Source organism: Calliopsis andreniformis, chromosome 5 (assembly GCF_051401765.1).
Source record: "Calliopsis andreniformis isolate RMS-2024a chromosome 5, iyCalAndr_principal, whole genome shotgun sequence".
Lineage (NCBI taxonomy): Eukaryota > Metazoa > Arthropoda > Insecta > Hymenoptera > Andrenidae > Calliopsis > Calliopsis andreniformis.
In genome coordinates this window covers 14,804,614-14,821,575 of record NC_135066.1, presented here as the reverse complement: position 1 = coordinate 14,821,575, position 16,962 = coordinate 14,804,614, and the positions used below count along the sequence as shown (strand labels likewise).

The window sequence follows — 16,962 nt, the reverse complement described above, 5'->3', positions numbered from 1 at the left end:
CGAAGATCCACCCCTTTAAGGGATGGTCGATGACGCCAAGCGACTCCTTCACAAGGTACTTTTACCCCGATTTCTCTGAACCGAAGTCAGACACGAAATACACGAGGAGCCAGAATTTACTATTCAGAGCTGAAAAGCTGGCGCCTGTACCCACACATCCGATTGATCCTTGTTACGTCACGAAATTTTGACCCAGTTGCGACCTCATACCCTGAATTAACTTCGGGTGAGATATTTCATGTATTGTAAAAGAACTAAAAAATTTCTTTTCCATTCAAGAACTGACTTTTCTATATAAAAAAAAAATGAATAAAAGGAAGAATAGATCTTTATTTCTTGAAAATAGATACTACCAAAGAATAGGTCTCTGAGCTGTCGATAAGGAAGCCAAGTGTTCTCAGGAACAGCGTGTCCCAACCAAGGAAGAAGAAAACAAAGAAAATGCTTGTACCTCTCGCGAGAGTTCTTTTCAGCTCTGAATAATACGCGGCTAAATGAAAATCACTCACCGAGCTGACATCGATCGCCGCCTCTGCCAAGGGGACATTGACACCTCTGCCTGAAGGACCCTTGCCTCCGTCTCGGGGCGACGTCGTTCCCTTCGAGATCCATCGCCATCGAGGCGTCGCCGTCTGCGTTCTCGGTTTCGTCGACGACCAGCTCGACGTCGTCGCCTCGAGACTGCTCGATGTAGCAATTTCCAGCTGGCCCGCAGTCCAGTGAGCAGGCTGGCTCCGTGCTCACTATACTTTCCATCGTCGAGGGAAGCTTCTGTTCCAAATTCGGGCCCTGCAATCAACGTTACTTCATCGGTCTTGGAAACTGGCGAGGCTGTTCCTCTTGGGGGCTATGTGACACTGTTCTGTATAAAGAGTGCTTTGACATTTTGGAAATAATGGGAGTAGATTTGTTAGGGTTGAGGGTGAACAATAAGGTAGAACGAAATGTAAAGATATTTGTTTTAATATTTGGACGTTGTTTTTCAAAATTGTATTTAATCTGGTAAAGTTTGACACTGGGCGACAAATCTCTTGGGGTATGGCAAGCTGCTCGAATATTCTGTACCAAAAAAAGGAGAGAAAAATTCATCCAATTTCGTTTTTGTTGAGAAAATATGAGAACATGTATGTTTTTTAATAACTCGAAAATGATGTTTCAAACATAATTTAATCATTCCCAATTATTGTCTTAGTTTACATATAGGGTCATTCTTTAAAATATGTGACACGTGTCGCTAAACATGTTACATGTCTTTTGCGATTTCTAAAAATGTTTCTTTTATTTTGTTATTTATTGTAAAAAGAAAGATAACAAAATAATTATTATAGTGATGTGTTTCTCTGTTCGAAAAAAAGTATGTAACGAACAGGGTTGCTTTTATAATACAGAAGAAACCTTACAAATTTTGTGTTAGTAACAATAAGAAATCTATTTTCAAATATTCCATTAATTTGGTAAAATTCTTGTATTATTCTAATAGAGTAGCAATTAATATTTTCACTAAAATAAATACACTACTCTTATTATAAGCTCATTAAATAAGTACTATATTCATTATAATTTAAATCAATTAAAGTAAATGTGTTTCCCTTTCACATTCATCTACCACATAAGTTAAAATTAAATCCTTGCCTCTCATTCTAAACGTGAGTCGAGAGCCTATAACGAGAAAATACAGTATTCTTCGAGCTAATTTTACAACAACGATATATCTCTCGAATTATTCTGTGTCGACCTGGCACAGTAATAATTCATTTTCAGGCTGACACATTGACAACCGACAAGACTAATGACAACTTCAGTAGAGGATCGTAATTTTCTGAGCAAAGGAAGACGTACGCTTCGAATAGTATTGACGAATCGATAGTTCTTGCAGAGTTATCGCGAATTTGAAAGAAATAACGAGGCTCAGGGCGGCCGAAGAACGAACAGACGCTCGACCACGGACCTGTTGCTCGCGTCGCGACGTTTTTATCCGGAAGACCTTTTGATAAGGGCGGATGGAGCACAGGTTGCGTGGAAGCGGACGGTTTTCAAAGACGACCGCAGTTTGTATGAAAGTATACGCAGGATTTAATGGACTCCATAATTTCGCTGAACATAAGTAGATGAAAAATACTGTGGAAGCTTTCCCTTTCAAAGAAAAATTCAATTTCTTGGATTAATTTTTTACTACGAAAATGCTTCTGACACTTTCTTATAAGAACATATTAAAGTATTTGTTAAATTGACGTTTTCAATGCGTTTGACTACAGTACTGGTTTCTTATCAATGTTTAGCAAATCATTATTTGTGGGAAATTTAAATACATAAAATAGAATACCCAAAAATAAATTCTATTTTTGTTTCATATCTTTATAGCTTATTAACGTGAGTAGAAAACATCCATTCGTCAGATTTCAATTTTTAACATCACTGGATTCCAAAATAAAATGAGATTTTAAATTGAACGGTGTATATCAAAAGCATTTGAAATCAAATAGTTTTTCAATCTACGATGGAAACAATTACGTAGATATGTACTTTTTCATTTGTAATATTTCCATTCTAGTAAGCTGCCTGCATTATTTTGTCCCAGGCTTTTGAACAGAATTTTCAATGCAAAAAATGACCGACAAATATGATTTTTTGTTAGCTGATGTGCAACGAACAGAGATGTACATAGGAACGAACAGTAAAATCAGAGGGAAACGATATGCTAACTCGCTCGCATCCTCGCATTTCTATCGGCGTAGTATTACACAGAAACTGAAATCGAGATTGAAATTGCATCCGACGAATAACTTCAACAATTTTCCAATTATCCCAATAACTTTTGAACTGTATGATACTTTAACACGCGTTTAGAGTTAAAGCACGCTCGAGAGAGGGGAAAAAAGAGTAAATAAACGAGGCTCAATCGAGTGAAAAAGAATAATAAAAAAAAGTGATGACCGAAATTGCGTACGATTGTTTTCAGCAAAATCGAAAACCATCAAATATGGGCTGATTTATAAGAGCAAATCAATACTTCAGATAATGAATCTGCACAGTGAAGTAAGTAAAAAACTTCATATGAACATATTGCACAGGTATTTCAAAACTGATAGAACTTGAAAAAGTATGTCTTTCGGGAACAAAAAAATACAAAAAAAATGTATAAATACTATTTACATGCCTAGAAATTTTTATAATGAATAGAGGTGTATTTACTAAACTGATTCATAGTTATAACTCGAAAATCTCAAAAGTTAATTACTTTTGAAGTATTTATTGAACAGAGTTGATAAGGTTGCATCCGGAAAAACTGTGGATCTATTTCGTTCCAGTAAATAGGACCGCCTGATTTCACATGTACCTTCAGACACAGTGTATTATTAGTTCAACTAATCATAACTACTAACTGAATTGACGTATCTCCTATTGACATAGAAAATTACCATGTCAAAATATGTCTCTGGTGCCACATTACCAGCTCTGCACAGTACATATGCCTTAGCTTTCGAGTTAAAACAACTGATCTATTGTTGCTCTTAAAAGCTAGTCCAAACATCAAATCATACTTCAGATTAAAGCAGCTGATCTATTGTTGCTCTTGAAAGCCAGTTCAAATATGAACTGATACTTCAGAGGATCGTAAAAGTGCACTCCTTCGTGAGACCCTGTATCTTTATCTTGCGAGGATATTTTAGGAGAGTAATATCTACACACCTGAGACGTCGCCCGTAGCTCAACTCGGTCGAGAGGGGGACTAGTTTCCTCGTTCGTTTTGGTCGAATTCGTGGTCGTGTTCTCTGGTTGTGGATCCAGATGTATCGTAAAAGATGCGCCTCGCATGTAAAGGATGTCCTCGACTGCGTCATCGTCGTCTGTGTCTTTAATTAATTCGTCGTTCTCGATTTCCTCGACTAATTCACCCAGCTCGCTGGTCGACGGGGATGTTGAATTCAACTCTGGAACAGAAGGAAGTTCTAAAGAACATTGCACAGAATTGATTCGATCTTGAATAATCGTTTTGCAAGTATTGTATTTATGAATATACAGGTCTGATTGTAGATTCAGATAGATAATGCATCTACTGTAGATATTCTACTACTGACGTACGTTAAAAAGATTAGGTACAGTAGTGGCTGGTGGCAGTAGAGTAAGCCTGCGTGTCAGACATAATTTTACATGCATTTTAAACACCTTTTGAAGAACTGACATCACAGACGTAAAATCTTAAACAAAATTTCGTCACTTTTATTTTTGTCTTATTTTGATATATATGTAGTCCCACACTTTTGCACGCTCGTTAATCTACAAATTAAACCAGAGTCAAACGAGCCATATAATACCTACACAATACAACCTCCTCAAAGTTCTCAAAAGTACACGAGTCTCGAGAACTCCAAGAACAATACCAAGAACAATACCAAGAACAAATGGAACGAAGACTCTCGAGGTATCTTCCGACACGCACTCAAGTGGCAAAGAAGTATTCTATTGCTCCAATAGCAACTTAATTCCCAGCAATCGCGGGGCTGATTTACGAGCAAGGAACAACCTTCCAACGACCTAATACATTGGTAAAGTCTTGATCAGATTAGACAAGTTACTGGAATTCAAGCAGCTTGAATGTAAGTGATTTGAAGCAACTTGACTAATGTGAACCTGTTATTTTACTTGACTTGAAATATCCCTTTAAGTTTCTATTAGGTCTAGGCACGTTCAGGTCAGTCAAGTTAGTTGAATTCAAGTGGCTTGAATACGAGTGATTTGGGGCAATTTGATCAATATGAAATATCCTTTCAAGCTTCGAGTGAAGTTGATGGCCTTTCGACTTCTCTTTACCTTGAAATACACATTACTTGATCTATACTATAATGTATACTGTACCATGGAGAACAAACTTCAAGTGAATGAATAATTATGTCTCGTTTGGAAAGTACATAGTCAAATGACCAGCATGAAACACCTCTTGCGATGCCATTTTTATTATTTCTGACGGATAGCTTGAATTCAATTTACATTTGAATTCAAAGCACTTGAATCCACATAACATGACTTACGTGAACACAAACTTGACGTCAAACTTATAAAGTTCTGACGACACGTTAACGTGTACGTGGGCGACGCCATGTATCGCGAATCAAAATCTAGAATCTTCAGCCCTACGATCGAAAGAGAATTCAATCAACCATCGAAGAGAACAGACTCATCGACTCTGATAATGGCTACTCGTCCCATTGTAACTGAATCGACAAAGGAATGGAAAAATATTAAAAAAAAGGAAAGACGACCACTCCCAAGGATGTTTCTGAAATAAAGAAGCCTATATTCCTTCAATTCTCCACCTGTGAATAATGTCACAACGATGAGAAAATAGTAATGGAAATCTCCATACTTGCAGTATGATCAGACGTACTTCTAGAAATTCTAATTTTATTAAATAAAATTTTGTAAGTTCGTCTTCCTTATTTTTATGTTTGTGGCGAGTCTTAGCTGGGTGAGTTAAAAATAGAGGACCAAAATCGTTACAAGCTACATGAATCGAAGTAACTTGACTAGTGTGAACGAGACTTAACAGCTAGGCACGCTGATATGTAACGCGACGTGACCAACTTCCTATCGACAGTTTCATCCGCGGCGAAAACTGAACCGAAGCGCGCGGCTGGATGAAGCGGGCCAGCGATCGAGTTTCGCTAATTGGCGCAGAGTGAAACACGAGACCCGGAAATTCGATCGAAAAATCGCGGGGTTAGAAACCGCAGAATCGGGGCGCTCGCGAGCGCGCGAACCAACCAGTCAGCGTGATAAAATGCAATCATGCCTCGACTCGTGTTCCCCCGCGATTATGCGAAAGTTCGTTAATGGATTCGAAAGTCTCGAGGGCGTGGAATCGCGGTCCGTTTTAACCTACCAACGAGCGTTGCGTTCCACAATTTGGTTCATTGGCTGGATTTTGTGTCATTCCGTGGAGTAGTCGAATATTTAACGAGTTGACACTGTACTTCAGTCGCTGAGATGGTAAACTGATTAACTGTATGAAGGAAAAAGTGAAGATGAATAATGATATATTGATAATGGTCTTGATGTCGATGCGACTCTAAACTCTATTTAAGAAAAAAAACGATACGATGAATACTGAATACTGTATCTCAGAGTCAGACTAACTCAAGTCTACTGTGTTAAAAATTAAGTTTTCTACAGGATCTTATTGCTTTTTTTTCATTTTATTAGAATATTAGAATAAAGTTACAATATGAGTGAAGGAAACTTAATAGTATAGATTATTTGAGATACTATGTTAAGGGATGGGTAATCGCATTTGTTTTTTGGCTCACTTGAAAAAGTAGAAAAACGAACTTGAGTCAGGTTAGATCTCAGGTACAAAATAATGTATTTAGTGGTATAGAATAGTAAATTGTTTAAGAGATTAGTTTTATAGCTGGAAGGGGGAACGTATGCAGCTCTTGACATCCATACAATGACTGACCCTTTTCCTGGAAAAGTGGGTAAATGTGATGGGTATATTTAATGCTTTTTTAAAAGGAGGGTCTATCATTGTATATGGATCAACAATTTTACGAATACCTTACTTTTAATTATTGAAAAAGAAATTACAATTCGTTAAACTAGCTTTAGAAATATATTACATGTTATTTACCAACCATACATAATTTTAGTATTTTATGACAGTACGTATACATAATTAACGTACGTAGATTTTTCGATTTTGTGAAAAGTAGACTATCCAGCTACTAGCTTTTGGCATATGCTGCAGCGACAAAATTTAAATTTTTATAAAACGTAGAGTTAATTAGAATCCCTTCTGAAAAACTCATTTCTATGAAAAATAATATTTACATATGTTGCTACAGCATACTCTATCAGCTCTAGTACTATAAGTCTATCAAAGAAATATATCACAAAATAAAATCCCGAAAAATCTCAGAGAACAGCCTGTCACAGCTTTACTTAGATACTTCATACTCTTACAATTTCAGTACATGGATATTTCACCTACATCTCTACATTCTCCATTTTAATCCTATCATTCAATTCTGCCCTACTCCGCTATTCAAGCCCAAAGAAATGCTTCTTAAGTGTCCCATAATTAAAAACGGACCTGAATTCGGAAAGATCCAATCCGCGCGCAGGAAGGATTAAAGCGGCAACAGAGCTCAGTTTCAGCGCAGGGAAAATTAATAACCCTCTTTGGGCAAAGGCCGCGTCTGCCGACACAGGCTTATTAAATTTTGAGTGGTCGGCTTATCGTCCTTGTCCCCGCTGCTCTCTCGGACCCGCTGGCAGACCCGTCGTCTATATTGTGCATGATAAATCGACGGGAAAGCAGCGCACAAGAGACGCCGCGGGAAAAGAAAGGGACGCTCGAGGGGCGTTCGAGGCTCGGAGCGTTTCGCTGGCCCCGAAGCAGCGGCAATTAAGCGCTAATTGCTACAATCGTACCGTCTCGGCTCGTCTCGGGAAAGAATCATTTTAAAGGCTACTCGACGTCGAAATCGCCGAGGATCCTCGATTGGCTCGCGATCGAACAGAACGTCGAGTGGTTGATGGAAGAGAAAGCGATGCGGAGGGAGGACGGGGATGGAACGAGAGGAATGGTGAATATAAATTTCGCGGGGATCTCGACTGACGACTGAACTAGAGGTACGATTGACGGTGACGTTGTTAAAGGGAATGTCAGAAAATGGCTATGGTTGTCCTGGATTTTCTTTTTCTTTCTGGGATTAATGTCGCGGCGACAGCATGGTTATTTAAGCTTTGTTCAGGTTAGTCGAGTTACTGGAATTCAAGCAGACTGAATGTGAGGGATTCGAGGCAACTTGACCACTGTGAATCTGTTATTTTAATTGACTTGGATATATCTTCGAGTTTCTATTTCGTCTAGGTACGTTCAGGTGAGTCGAGTTAGTTGAATTCAGGTGGCTTGAATGCAAGTGAAGTTGACGTCTTTTCAACTTTTCCTTGCCTTGAAATATACACTAATTGATTATAATCTCGTTTGGAAACTACACAAACAAATGATGCATAATCAGTATGTATCACTTCTTCTGACGTCATTTTTATTATTTCTGCATGACAGCTTGAACCCAAGTTACATTTAAATTCAAAAAACTTGAATCCAAGTAACTTAACTTGTGTGAATACAAGCTTGACACCAAGCTACTTGAATCTTAGTGACTTGAATTCAAGCAACTTGACTTGTGTGAACATAAATTTGACATTAAAGTATTTGAATGCAAGTGACTTGACTAATCTGAACGAGACTTTAGCGACTGTCTTTATTAATTTCTAAGTTTTGTGGTACAGCTGGGTATCTTTTAAATAATCTAGGTGTTTTCAACGTGCTTGTAATTAGGTGTAGTTTCTATTTGTGTTTCTGTGTTTCGTATTTTTTTCATTTCGTAGAGTAGATGGTTCGTTGATAGTGGTTGGTTGCAGTGGTTGTAGATGGGTGATTCTGATTCCTTCAGCAAATATTCGTGGGTAATATTTCTTTGTGTGTTTTTCTGGATTTTTGTGGAGTTATATTTAGAAATTACTATTATAGAAAAATTTGTTTTAATTTCAATTGCTTCCCATACAGCACAGAGGCATCTTAGAAACGTTTTAAAGACATCCAGTAAAATCCTAAAAGGGTCTAAAAGACGTGTATAAAACGTCTGGAGTTACAAATCAGTATATCTTTAGGACGTCTTAAAAGACATTCAAGTTACGCCTACAAGACATTCGGATAAAAAATAAACCTCTCTAACACGTTCATGTAATGTGTCTTTAAAACATTTTACGAACATAAGTTTCGTAAATCTTTAAGACGTACACTTTGGAATGTTTTTAAGGCGTCCAAATTATGTCGTAACACGACCAGGCATAAAATGGGAATAAAATAGACATCTACAAGACATCCCTACAAGACATCAATTTTTTTTCAAATTGAATTTTCTTAAAAAATCTAAAAACGAGGGCCTTTCAATAGAATAGATTTTGCTTCGTATTTTAATGAGTCTTTTGTCAGCTTGTAGGACTCATCTAGAAGTCTAGAACCTCTTTTAGGAACATATAATGAATCATTTACAAGATACCAATGATTAAAATTGCTTCTGCAACGACTAAAGGATATTAAAGTTTATTTTATAATTTGTAGACATTTTTTACTCTTCTTAGTTTCTCTAAGATTAACCTTTTAAACTCCTTCAATTTTCCTTCTTGCACCACTATCGGCTAGGAACCATAACCCTTAACTACTACTGTCTGTCTGTGAGTCGGTCTGTAATTACTTATTTATATCTACTTCCTTTCCTTCACCATTGATGTGCAAAGCAAAAACAATTGACTTTGATTTTCTATTTGCTACATTTATATCAATAATAACGTAATAATAACTACGTATAGTAGTTAAAGGTTAAATAACATTTCCCCAAAATCTGTTCTTTAGCAGTAATTATTAAAAGAAATTCATTTATACGAATTTGAGAATTTTTCTTTCGGCAACGCCGCGAGTATATCGCAATAACACAGTTCATAATAACCCGAGGCACTTCATGAATACTTAATAAGCAATATCAGTAACATTCGGTCCCCACATTATCACAAAGCGGCTGCTTGAAAACTGTAAACCTCTCAGCACTCTGAAAACGGAAAGGGTAACGCGGATTATAACTGTGGGGGTGTTTAATGAAACCGTGGTTTTAATTTCGATAAATAAAGCGCAGAAGGGGAGCGGCGGCCTGTCGTTGAATTAACAAGAGGGTCGGCCAGCGACAGACACGTTAATTAAAAACAGATTGTTATTTTTCAATTTGCAACGCGTTTATCCCGACAGACGCTGCGAATTAATTTAATCCATTATCTTGCACGAACGACGGATCATCGTTGAGGAAAAAAACCGCGCGCTATGAGAAATGCTGTTTCTGGGCTCGTCGGATCGCGAATCGAGTGCAAAACCCTTTTTTATCGTCGCACTTTCAACCTGCTCGCTGATGAACGGGAATCGATCCCCGCGAGCGACGGTTCCTCTGAGCCCGATTCGACGCTCTGCGCTTTATCGTTCGTAATGAATGGTTCTTGAAAATAATACCGCTACTGCTTTTCTTTGCCTCGCCACACACGCGCGCGAACCGCGGCCGCGCGCGCGACCATGAATCGCTTAATGTTGCCGCACTGAACCGTTCTTTTATCGTTCGTTAGACGAATCATTATTCCCTTTCATGGGATCGCACGAGTCATTACCATTTTAATGGCTGGAAATCAGGCTGAATCGAAATTGCCTCGATACTGCATCAATGATGTGTGTATACTGCAAAGGGTGGCGCTTTTATACCCGAACTTCCCCTGTACTAAAAATTTCTATTATAACGTTTCCAATGCGGGCGTGCATGGGAGGATATGCTTGATTGAATAGAAAATGAGAAGTAAAACGTGTCATTGATCACACGCGAGGGAATTTAACTTCTGCTGGCAAGTGGAAAGATCCATCACTGATCAGACGAAGGAGGATTTCAAGGTTCGTATAGTATTCGGTGAAAGGATTATTGATTGCCGTGACTCATCTACTATGCTCCTTTCGTTAGTGAATATACTTTGAAACCTGCTTGTGCATTCTATTTAGGTTCACATACATTAGTGCACAAAAATATTTTATCACGTATCACGTGTGGGTTCGATGAAACAAGAAATACAGCAGAGCACAAAGTAAAGAATCTTTCATTATCTATTTTAGTATATATAATAATTTTTTTCTTATTATATGTTCAGGTTTACCATTTTAATTCACGCGTATGTATATTACTGTTAAATAATATTAAGTATTTTTTACTTCCTAATGCAGATGTGTACCTCCTAAAACAAGTCAATCTGTTAAAACACGAAAGAACAAAAAAGTTTATTAAGCTACTGATCACATTAATAACGAATAATTTATCTCCACTTTCTCAATAAACAAACTTCAAAGTATACTCCTCTGTTCGCTAACTTCTCATTAACGATCCCAGGGCCACGAGCAATTAATTACGCCCCGCTACGATGAGTATACGCAAGCCCTCAGAAAGTAGAAAAACCAATGACTGGTCAGACACACAGTAGAAGAAATCTCTGATGGATGAAGCCAAACGCAGCACATGGAGAACTTTCCGATTTGGAAATGGTCCGAGGATAATCTTCGAGGGTTTGAAAAAGCCCTGATCCTACTCATAAGCCGACATTTATCCCAACGTCCTGCTAATCCAGCTGGGCGCATTTAGCCGCCCCCGTAAAATTTGCATGAGTTTTCCGCACCCTTTTATGAAGTGGCACGAGAGACAGAGATGCAACGAAGACTCCTAGTCACTTCTTTTTGTCTCTTTTTAACTTCTCGTTTCGACGAAATCACCTTGCGGCTACCTTTTCCCCAGACTTTTCACCCTTTATCACTCCTCTCCTTCCTCGATCTCCATTGTCCAACACCCCTTTGTAATCATCTTTTCGTGATTCATCGCAACTCACAGGACGGAATTTTGAATTTCCTTTTGGGGTCTGTCAGCTGTTACCACTGTTTTTAATTCCTCCGTTCTTTGTTCTTCTGGATTATGAAACGAGTCTTGAATGAATATCGTCTTATTCCTCTTCTCGGTGAAGTTTTAATCCTCCGTTTAGTCCCTGCGTTTATTGGGTAGTATATTGTTAATTGTATCGTAAATCAGGGGAAGTTTAATGAAATATGACTTCATATACTTTGCTTAATTTTACTAGCAACTGAGACTCGTAAAAGCTACTTTACTGTGTAAAGTAGGAACTAGGACAAATCGCTGACATTCGAAGTATAATACAACTTACTTTATACAATTACAGCTATTAAATACCGTTAAATTAAAAATAAAATTTAAAAATCTTGTATCTTTGAATTTCACACCTTTTCCCATTTTCATCGTTAATTACTTCTTAATTACTTTTTAACTATAGTTCTTACATAAGCCTGAACACTTTGAGTAAATACTATCATCAACAATCTTTGAAATTTATGTAAATTGAATTCTCATAAAAAAGACTTTATAAGCAAAAACTCAAACTGTTCTAAACAATAGAGAATACTTAATTAAATTTTCATTATTACCTAAAATCTTCAAATCTAATTTCACCTAATTTCCTTCTACGGTTTCCAATTTGTCCCAAGGTACTTCACTTCTTCCCAAGGTTCAAAACTTCTTCTCCCACAGAAGTACGACCTTTAAGACTTACTTCATTTCAAACTAAAAGACCCCATTAAGAAAAACACAGAAGTAAAGTCGAATACTTCGCCTTCTGAGGGACTCCATTATTTTCACCCGACTTTGACCAACCTTTCCACGTAACCTAAATCCTTCCAGATCCTCAAATCCCAACGGCGACACGTCCAGAACCGAGTCGTGGATGCATTTGCTTGTCCCACGATCACACGCATTTTCGCAGTCAGCGATGCTTCACTTTCAATTGAAACGTTTATGGAAGCGACGCCAGCGAGGCCAGCGCTACGTCTTCCTTCGCTGGTTGTATTTCAAAGGGGTAAAGGACGCGTCAGCCTGGATAGGCGCACTTATCTGCTAGATTTAGCGCTTCCGTTGCTTACGGGGAAATTTACAATTTAGCTTGGAGAGGAAGGCGAAAATAGACGCGTGCCATACGTCAACCTCGATACTGAAACGAGTGGCGCGCGTAATTTCACGTTGCCGCACATTCTCGCCCGACAGTAAATCGCACCCCCCCTGTTCGCAGATAAAACGCCTCGTCGACGAACCACTTTATCGCATGCCCCCGAGGACGAGTCGACGATGAACGCCAATCGGCGAGGCAACGATAACGTTGGATTGCGCTGCGCGGCGGACTTCTTGGCGGCAGTGGGATCAGAATGGGATCGAGGTTAACTTTTCGGTTCTTTAGGGACTTCCCTGCCTTGCAGAGTTAAGAAAATAGAGAAAAACACTTTTTTAGTTGGGTAACCATTGAGGGACTGTAGCAGGGCGGCTGAAGGTCATACAGCTTTTTGCAAGTAACTGAGTGCTTATTAAAAGCTATTAAAGATGGCTGGAGTATACATAGATTTGAGTGCGTTTAGATTTTCTTACATTTGCACGTAATTATGGATGATGAAGTGAAAACTCTTTGGGGTAGGTATTCAAAGGAAATTCCCTATGTTTTTTAAATCTTTTGATTCGTTTGAATACTTATATCTTAAATGAAATTTTTTGATTGGTTTGTGTACTTACATCTTCAGAATAAAGTACAGTTATTCTATTTGGCTTTTAAAAAAATTCCTCTCTCGAGAGGTTAAAGGATACTTCAGAGATGTATAGCCCTAGAAGCCACCACCATCAAGTGTTCCAGCGAAGATGAATTACCCCTTATCCATAAAAGAACCATTAGAGGAGGTTCGGAGGACTTTCCTTACCCTCCTAGCTGACAAAGAATTTTATCTTAAGATGCAGCTATCCAAAAATTCCTTACTCGCTTCCATGTATCGATAGATTCCTCAAAATTGCTTACAAGTTCAAGTAATTATCCACATCGAATGCTAAAGTAGCTCTACTATCGCCCACACTCAGTGAACTTAAAATTTGTTATTCTGTTTCTTCAAATCAGTTCCTAAATAAGTGGTAGAAAAGCATAGCTAAAATATTAAAAGAAATTTTTTCTTCACTCTACTATCACCCACACTTAGTGAACCTAAAATTTGTTATTCTGTTTCTTCAAATCAGTTCCTAAATAAGTGGTAGAAAAGCATAGCTAAGATATTGAAAGAAATTTTTTCTTCGCTCTGTTATGGCTGTTTCAATTACAAGATATTTGTGGTTGGAATAAGATCGAAATTGGGGGTCTTACACCTGTCGGATATTTGGAGTTCTGCTGGTCTACAGTGGGAAAGTTCGATTATCGGTTCAGAATATACAGGACCCTACAGTCAAGGGACGTGAATACTAACGACTACGAGTCGTGACAATCGATATCGCAACTATGAGGTCATTACTGTAGAATCTCGTTACCCACAGGTACTGTCGTGATCCAGGAATACAATTTGGGGGTTCTTGTATCAGGTATCTACGATTATACATTTCTGAATATCAGGTCCTCGCAACACTGAGGTTGTCCCACTCGATCGCACAGATGTGGAGGATAGTCAATATTGGGTTTAACACCCGCGGGATTACTATCAGTAATAACAGTTACTGTCTTCCATGAATGAGACATTACGAATATAAATTTTTAATGTCAGGATTAATAAATTGGAATAGGTATTATTGAGTTCTACCATTAGCTTCTACAACTAGATTTAGGTCAGATACGAGCGGATATCGAATTTTGTGAGTTGGAACTAGTCGATATTGGATTCTATCCATTATGCAGAACAGTCAGCGACAGGTGTCCGCAAGAAGTGGTTCTACATTTTAAAATAAGAGTTATTAATTATTGAAAACCGCTTAAAATATGCGTGAAACGTGTCCGACTCAAGACTTGTTTTTCTGATTTTACTGTGTCTATCTTGACTAGTGCGCACTGGTAGTAGAATAAATCCTAAATCAGACACATTTCACGCGAACTTTAGACGTCTTTGCAACTATTAATAACTCTGAAATAAATCCCCAAATGCAATGTCGTTATTCTTAATTTTCATCCGACATTCAGTTCAGATTTTAAAACAAATTTCGACTTACTGCCTGCCAATAATCACTGTCAATTAAAACCTCGAAACTTCAGATAATGTTCCAAAAAACTACCTACCTCAAAAACGAGAACAATTCAACAAGATCCACAAGCTTTTCGTAAAACATCAATCGTTCCATAAATGTTTATGCTTGTTCCCCTGATGGAACTTCAATCACCTGTAATCTCCACTTGATCTCCCTGTTTTCGGATCAGTCTATTTTGCGATCCCACGCAGAAAATGTGCACGAACGAATCCGCGTAATTTCGTGGGCAGCGGCGGTCGCGCGTCCGTTTTACCAGCGATATTTGCGTCAGCTCGTCTATTCGCGAAAGTTACTTTGGCCCGAATGAATGTATTATATCCAGAAACTGAAGCTGAAACAATTAACCGACAGCGCGGCCCGCTTACGAGTAAATTTACCAGCAGGATTGTGTTTCAACGCCGGTACAAAACTGGTCGGCGCTCGAGCGCGAGCTAAATGCCTCCCTGACTTTAATGGAACGTTTTTGAATGCCCCGCGACGAGAGCCCGCGCTTTGGGTCGGCTCTTTGGCAGGTGTTGCAGCTTCGCGCACGGTATTGTAACGCTGTGTCATAATATTAATGTTCGAGTTACTGTAGAAAGTTAATCACGATGCTCGACTCTGGCTGTGGCTGAGAGGCCATTCTCGAAGGTAATCTTCTGCGTTGGAGGGTTCCGAGGTGGAAATGTTTCTAGTTGAAAATGGAGGTCTCTAAGCGGAATTGGGATCTTGGATGTTTCAGAGGAATTAACTATTCATATTTATGATAATATCGTTCTAGTGATACTGTGATAGCTTCCTGGTTTTGGAAATGTGGAGTGGCGCTTCTGAGAGGTATAATTCTTTCTTATGGAATGTAAATACGGGGAAGTGCCTTGTTTTAATGAAAAATTATGGAAAACATTGAAATTTTCCTTTGCATATTTAATAGTTTGTTGAATCATACAACACTTGAGTACTCTTGAAAAGTTCAAGTATAAGTAACATTCAAGTAAAATTCATGATTCGTTATTCAGACAGACATATCTACAGAATGTTCAATAGCTGGGGTCAGAAATTTTAAAGGGTGGTTCTACATGTAAAAATAGGAAAAAAATGAAGAATGACAAAATTATATTCGTGGCTTTGTTTCGGAGTTATTAATTGTTGAGGAAAGGCTTAAAATATGCGTGAAATGGGTCTGACTTGGAACTTATTCTACTACTGACATGCACTAGCCAGACAAGACACAGTGAAGTCAGTAGAATAAGTCTCAAGTCAAACACTGTAGAGTATGTTTCAACTCAGACTTAGCAAAAACCAGTAGAATATGTGTCTGACTTATAACCTACTTATTCTACTGATCTCGTGTCCAATCTGACCAGGCCATGTCAACAGTAGAATAAGTAGGTAATCGATCAGACACATTTCACGCGAATTTTAAGCGTCTTCTCAACATTTAATAACTCTGCTACGAGATCTCAGGCGCATTTTTATCGTTCTTGACTTTTTTCTTATTTTAGAGTATACAATCACCCTACATAGTTTCTGACACCTGTTATCGAATACACTGTATATTTAAACACCTAATTCCAATCCAATGTCCTTAATTTTGACATAAAAAAACACGATGCCCTTAGATTCGAACTTACAACCTTAATTACCTTATCCTCACCAAATTCCTGGATCACTATACTTTTTCAATTAAGCAAGTACTAAAAATCTATCATCTACTGCCGATCTTCAAACCACCTTATCAACACCTCTTCAATATTTACATTCATCACTTACATTCACCATTTACTACCCTTCACAAAACAGAACCCTCAAACATCCATCCACCCTGTCACCCAAAAACTCCACTGAACTCACACTTTATTAACCACCGCGTATTATCAAATTCCTACAACACCTCCCCAAATTCTTCTCCATTAAAGGAACTCTCTCCTATCTACCGCTTTCCCAAAAACAGTCCCTTAACCATCCTTCCATAGAAACACTCCTTCTAACCTGACCATCTCCACATCTAAGACAGGGTCTGCTATCTGCTCTCATTAATGAGTCTAGTCACCTCGCTATCAGACCCAGAACGAAACACTCTCCTTTCCCTTTTCCCTTTCTCTCTTTCCCACCCCCATCCACCGACACATTTCCCACGCGTCCCTCTTTTCATCTGTACCCAACATTCGTCACCCGACACTCGCCACCGCGTCATTTGCAAGAGGAAATCGCTTGCGTCTTCCGTTCGCCCCTCTGTCCATCTGATTCTGCGGGTCAAGCTAATCGGTCCGATGGGCTCGCGGTCGTGTTACGCGGTTCACGG

General features: G+C 38.5%; 1 protein-coding gene across 1 annotated transcript in view; it reads right to left on the bottom strand.

The window, feature by feature from the left end:
* Positions 1-16,962, bottom strand: part of LOC143178988 (pikachurin) — a 216,874-nt gene that overhangs the window by 110,472 nt on the left and 89,440 nt on the right. The window contains exons 4-5 of the mRNA XM_076377942.1: positions 3,691-3,932; positions 510-789 (exon numbers count right to left, since the gene is read on the bottom strand). Coding sequence (XP_076234057.1) covers positions 510-789; positions 3,691-3,932 — 522 coding nt within the window. The remainder of the gene's footprint in view (positions 1-509; positions 790-3,690; positions 3,933-16,962) is intronic.